This window comes from Thamnophis elegans, chromosome 14, assembly GCF_009769535.1.
Source record: "Thamnophis elegans isolate rThaEle1 chromosome 14, rThaEle1.pri, whole genome shotgun sequence".
NCBI classification, from domain to species: domain Eukaryota; kingdom Metazoa; phylum Chordata; class Lepidosauria; order Squamata; family Colubridae; genus Thamnophis; species Thamnophis elegans.
In genome coordinates, this window is record NC_045554.1 from 534,876 (window position 1) to 540,480 (window position 5,605).

The window sequence follows — 5,605 nt, forward strand, 5'->3', positions numbered from 1 at the left end:
TTTAACTAGCATTAGAACTATATTGATATATTTGTTAGCTTCTCAGGCCGCTGCAGTTGAATAATTCTCAGGAGTTACAGAAAACAAAACATCCATGGAACAATAATCTGATAGATACACATAATGGAAAGAGTCTGTATTAAGTAAAATCCTACAAGCTCTTACTCAAACACTGAACTGTCATTCTGATCTCCCCATATCAGGATCTCGGTTATCGATCGAATGGTTTCCACCAATAGGTTGCGGTTGTGGTCAGTCACAGTGGTATTTTTGGTCAAAACATGATACATATACCTGAAAGACAAGAAGAGAAAGTAAACATTGGGCCTTCCAAATGGTCCCGAGAGGATTATGTATGTTGAAGGCTAAGCCTGGGGGAATCTGTTGCTCTTTCGAACCACTGCAGAAACAATCCAAATGTTCCCATCGCTTCTTGTCTCTTCTTTGGATTTGTTAAATGTTCTTCATTTAGCATAGGCCACCCTGAAATCAAATTCCCTGGCACCAAAAGCACCCACTGTACTTCTTTCTCTGTTCCAGGCATTTTCCCTGCAGAAATGGCAATCTAGAGTTCCATCGAAATGGTCTTTCAGCTAAAGGGAGGCCAGAGGAAGCCCCAGGAAAGCCAGCAAGTACCGAAGGGGGCCAGCTGATGCAAATAAAACTTGGGCATAATTAGCTTGAACTATATGTTTGTTCACACAAACTGCTCATGGATGGTTTTACAGAATTATGGAATCTATGAAAATAAACAAACCATGGCCTGTGTTTCAGTATCTTTTATACCTGGGATGCTGGGTATTGTGCACCTCAAGTAATTCCTACAGGCATGGGAGGCTGATAAAAAATAATCTCCAAGATGGTCAAGGTAGGTAATAAAATATCCAAGCAGAATTTCTGACCCTTTATGGGGGTAAAAAATAACAGAGAGGCCTGACAGATTCTGCCGGTTGAGAAAGTGGCACCAGGAGAAACACCTTCTTCATTTTCTTTAAGGAATAATCCGATAAAGCTGAAATGAAGTCACTCTTACCACAAAACAAAATTGTCAGATTGGCTACCAGAAAATAATTTTGGCAGCCTTTGTAGTAAAAAGCAAAATAAGAATAATTTAAATAAAATAAATAAATAAAAATATAGTGCTGACCACCAATCTTGACCCCTTTAGAAGTACATAAATGCTCAGCAGTTAAAACTGCTGGTCATGATGATTCTGTTGCCTGCCTCTCCCTCCCAAAAGCAAGGAGCTGTCGGAGGGGGGAAGGGGCTGTCAGCCCAGGCTGCTTTGCTTAGAGGCCTCCTTCCTTTTAGTAATAGCACTTAGACTTATATGCTGCTTCATACTGCTTTACAGCCCACTGTACAGAGTCAGCAGCTTGCCCCCAACAATCTGGACCCTCCTTTTACCAAGGGTTGAAGGCTGAGTCAGCCTTAAGCTTCAAACAGGATGATCTTTCAGCCTTCAGCTCAGGAGGCAGAGAAGATCATCCTTGTCTGAAGGGCCCGTGACCTGATCCAGCTATTACGCCTTGTGACCTTATGTTCCCTTGCACCAGATGACAATTGCAATTGTCCCCACTCCACACACACACTTCCTGGAATATTAAAAAAAAAAAAAGGGAGGGGAAACATTTATGGTCATCTGGGCAAATTGTCTAGCTTATCTCCTCCACCCTGAGAGTCTCACTTTGTATGGGACGAGGCTGAGAGAAGCACAGGGTTGACTTTGGACCCACAACCTCTTTTTCTTATTAGACTTTGGCTGCTCTGTGCTTCTCTGCCCCCCACCACACACACAGAAACCCCCCCCCCGCCCTCCAACCCTGGGAAAGCCCCCAGCAGCCCCGCCCCACCAGGAGAGGGAAGCCCCTCTGCTTCCTTTAGCCTTCCCTGCTTCAGTTCAACTCACATAGAGGGGGTGGTGGTGGTGGTGGTGGTCCTGAAGCCCTGGGGCAAAATGCTCCCTGCTTTTGGGGAGGGGGGAACCGACACAAAACCAGACCCCAGCGGTGATTAAATCCTGTTGGGTTTCAGATGGGAGAAGCGGGGGGGGGGGGGGGGGAGAGGGAGGCAGGCCAATTCCGGGAGGGGCCCTTAGACGCCCTCCCTGTTTCTTAGCCGCGGCCCCTTTAAGAAGGCGGGGCCTTTTCCTTCCCAGAATCCCCTCCCCCAGCTAGCATGGCCGCCCAGGGAACCCTGGGAGTTGTAGTCCACCTGTCCTGCAAGGGCCCGGGTTGCCGGCTCTGCTTCAGAAGCGGCCCGTCCGGCAACCGCCCGTAGAGAAGCCCCGCAAACGCCCGGAGGCGGCGCCCAGGGAGCCCCGGAAGAGGCGGCCGAAGGGCTCCGCGCGACGCTCCAGAGGCCTCCCGACAATCCTCGGGCGGCGGCCCAGAGCGGGGCGAGGGGCCGCGGCTGCGGACGATGGGCGCGGGAGTCCGCGGGGCCGCCGGCGCCTCTGAGGCGGAGACTCACTTGAGGTGCTCGAGCGAGTGGATGTTGCGCGAGGCCTTCCCGCCGCCGCCGCCGCCGCCGCCCCAGCTGCGCGACCGCCCGAACATCGTGCGCGGGCCCCGCAGGCGCCTCCCCGCTCCTAGGGCCGCCGCCTCCGCCTCCGCCGCTGCTGCTGCTGCCGCTGCTGCCGCCCCTCCTCGGTCGCCTCGTCCTCGGCGGCCGCCGCCGCCATCCTCCCCTCAGCCTCTCAGAGTAGCCGGACGCCGCCGCCCTTTCGCCCACCGCGCAGGCGCGGGGCACGCCGGGAAGCGCAGTCCTACGCGCCCGCGCCCGCCCCGACGCCCGACGACGGGCGGGCCGGCCGCAAACTCCCCTTCCCGGCGGCCCCCGCGCGCGGCCATCCCGGAAGACGGGCGGAGCGTTTGTGACCCAAGAGGGGCGGGGCGCGCATGCTAATGAGCCCTCGGCGTCACGCCCCGCCCCCTCGCCGATGCGCAGGGCCGCTGGGGGGGGGGCGGCGGGAGGCGCGATGCGGGCGCTGCGTGCGGGGCGGCGGGCGGCAGCCGAGCCCCTCTTGCCCCGCAGCCCGGCGGGTGGCGCGGCAGCCTTGCGAGGTGGTCCTGGGCTGGGCATGGCCGGGGCGGGCGCAGGGAGGACGGGCGGCGGGGCGTAGCAGCCCCCGCGCAGCCCCCGCAGCGGCCCTTCCGCCGCTCCCCGGCTGAGCCCGCGGCAGGAGAGTCCGGGGCCCCGACGGCCCCCGTTGCACCGGCGCCCGAGAGCCGCGGGGCGGACACTGCGGCGGGCGGCGCCCTTGTGCTGCGGGGCTGCGGCTTCCAGCGCCCGCCGTGCCCCGATGTTCTCCGCGGGGCTGTTCCTGGTCAACCTGCTGATCCTCTACTACGCCTTCCTGCTGGAGTACATCGCGCTCAACGTGGGCATCGTCTTCCTGCCCGACGACGTGGACCAGGCGCTGGGGGAGCTCGGGCTCCTCTCCGACCCGGCGCTCGGCCTCTACCGGCTGGAGAGCGAGGGCGGAGAGCCCGTCGACGCCTACTGGGACTAGCGCCGGCCGGGGCTGCGGGCGCCCGTCGAGGGAAGCCGGCCCGGCGGCCCCGGGCCCAAGGAGGTAGGGGCTGCTGCCACGGAGGGTCAGCTGGAGGGCAGGCGAAGGGCTGAGCCCAACCCTGAGCCTTGGCCTGCCCTCCGGCGGGCTGTGGTCCAGGGAAGGCCGGAGAAGATGGGGCAGAAGGGCCCCCCACTCTTCCTCTCTTAAGCCAAGTTCCTGGGGAAGGAGCTGGGCTGTTGGCCTTTCTGCCCCACGGGGCCCAAGGCCTCTCTGCAGCCCCCTGCCCTCGCCTCCTGCAGGGTCAAACCTTTCCCTCCATCCCCATTTCTACAGGAGGAAAAAGGAAGGATTCCAGAAAGGACGCCTGGATTCGGAAAGGCTGCCTGGAGCCTTCCAGGGCCCCCCCAGGGAAGCTGGACTGAGGATGGGACTCTGCCATCATCCTGAGACTCTGCAGGGATTCATTGGACACAAGGGCCGGGTTTACCCAGAGAGCCTGGAGGGATCCTGGTTTCTTGCCCTGAACACAAGGATTTACTCCTCCTTTCCAAACTTCAAGGAGCAGGACTTGGTTCTTTTGTTTTTGGGGAGGTAAAGGCATGTCGGGGGCCAGCCTGGGTTCTCTTACGAGGCGAGGAATGGCTGTGATGGGGTCACCAGGTTTTAAGGGGGCTGGAGGAATAAGCTCCGAGAGCCCGAGGTTGCTTGCAACAGCGCATGTTCCCCAACACAGAACTGACCTTGCATCACTGTGCAGAAAATCCCCCAATCATGTTTTCCCTGTAGAATTATAGCCCTCACATTATCCATACTATCCGTATCTGTGAGAGCTTTTAAAAAAAGACCTTCACTCCTCTTTAATGAAATGTTTTCCAGCACCTGGAAAGGTTATGTGACATGAACGTTGCTCCCTGACGGGCTAGGTTTCCGGCTGCAGGGAGAGAGGCAGGTGTGGAAATATGGCGAAGGCATCGATTTGCACAGGAGTCCTTAAGTGTTATTAGCCACGAAGGCTCCAGTTTCTGCTCTTTCGGAGCGTGGAAACCTTGGCAGTCTCCAACCGGCAATCTTAATTTGCTGTGAGTAATCAGGTTGCCCTTCTTAAATTTTATTTTTTTTATTTTGGGGGGATCCCCCAAACCTTTGCAATACCCAGAAAAGGTCTGCTTTTTAAAGAGTAATAATTTAAGAAGAAGAAGAAAGAACTGCAGGGATGTTTCTGTCACTCCGTTACAGAGAAGAATTGATTTTGTAAGTATTTTTATAACTTGGGGGAAGGAAAGAAAAGCCTTGTCATTGTCACGGCAAGTTATTTTGGAAAACGTTCAAATGCATTGTTATGTAAAACAGAAAATGTAAAAAAAAAAAGCAATATCTTGATAACTGGACCTCTGGTAAATACAGGTGTGTGCAGGTGACTACAACTGGCTTTGCGTATTATTGCTGGAACCAGGGTGGCCGCTGGGGGGTTTCCCCGGCAAAGGCTGTGGCTGGAGGGCTGCCTTGGGGCCTTTTGTGTGCGTTTGTGTCTGTGTAGGTTCCAGTGACCCTAGCAGAAGGGCGCAGACAGATCCTCTTCTTTAAGAGCCGAGGTGGCGCAGTGGGTAGAGTGCAGTACTGCAGGCCACTTCAGCTGACTGCTATCTGCAATTCAGCGGTTCAAATCTCACCGGCTCAGGGTTGACTCAGCCTTCCATCCTTCCGAGGTGGGTGAAATGAGGAGCCAGACTGTGGGGGCGATATGCTGACTCTGTAAACCACTTAGAGAGGGCTGAAAGCCCTATGAAGCGGTATATAAGTCTAACTGCTATTGCTATTGCTTCTTCATTATCTCACAGTTCCTTCTAGGACCACCCACCCATAACTTTCCCCCCTCTTCCCCAATTAGCTTTGTCTAATCTCAGTGGAATCCTTGGCAAAAGCTGCCACCCTTCCTCCGTTTCCGCCAGTCTGTTCCTAAAGGAAAGGATGCATTGGCAGGAAATCAATTCAAAACTGCTATCTTAGCCTCTCCCCCCCCCCCCCCGGGATTTTTAATCCAAGACTCCAGCAATATTCCCACTTTAAAAAAAAAAAGAAAACAGACGC

The 5,605-nt window shown here is 55.6% G+C and overlaps 2 protein-coding genes across 8 annotated transcripts in view; one reads left to right on the forward strand and one right to left on the reverse strand.

Moving 5' to 3' along the window:
• CLEC16A (C-type lectin domain containing 16A) overlaps nucleotides 1–2,658 on the reverse strand; it is a 40,386-nt gene extending 37,728 nt beyond the window's left edge. For all 7 annotated transcript variants that reach the window (XM_032230259.1, XM_032230261.1, XM_032230260.1 and 4 more), the window contains exons 1-2: nucleotides 2,473–2,658; nucleotides 166–294 (exon numbers count right to left, since the gene is read on the reverse strand). In XM_032230259.1, coding sequence (XP_032086150.1) covers nucleotides 166–294; nucleotides 2,473–2,558 — 215 coding nt within the window. In that variant the 5' untranslated portion in view covers nucleotides 2,559–2,658. The remainder of the gene's footprint in view (nucleotides 1–165; nucleotides 295–2,472) is intronic.
• Nucleotides 2,659–2,964: 306 nt separating this feature from the next.
• On the forward strand, nucleotides 2,965–4,938 carry DEXI (Dexi homolog). Its single transcript, XM_032230265.1, has 2 exons — nucleotides 2,965–3,577; nucleotides 3,851–4,938. Exon 1 carries the CDS (start codon nucleotides 3,305–3,307, stop codon nucleotides 3,512–3,514), a length of 210 nt encoding a protein of 69 aa, XP_032086156.1. The 5' UTR covers nucleotides 2,965–3,304; the 3' UTR covers nucleotides 3,515–3,577; nucleotides 3,851–4,938.
• The last annotated feature ends 667 nt before the right edge of the window (nucleotides 4,939–5,605 follow it).

What these genes read in the sequence shown, in the direction of transcription:
- DEXI (XM_032230265.1), top strand. Translation starts at nt 3,305, where the DNA reads ATGTTCTCCGCGGGGCTGTTCCTGGTCAACCTGCTGATCCTCTACTAC.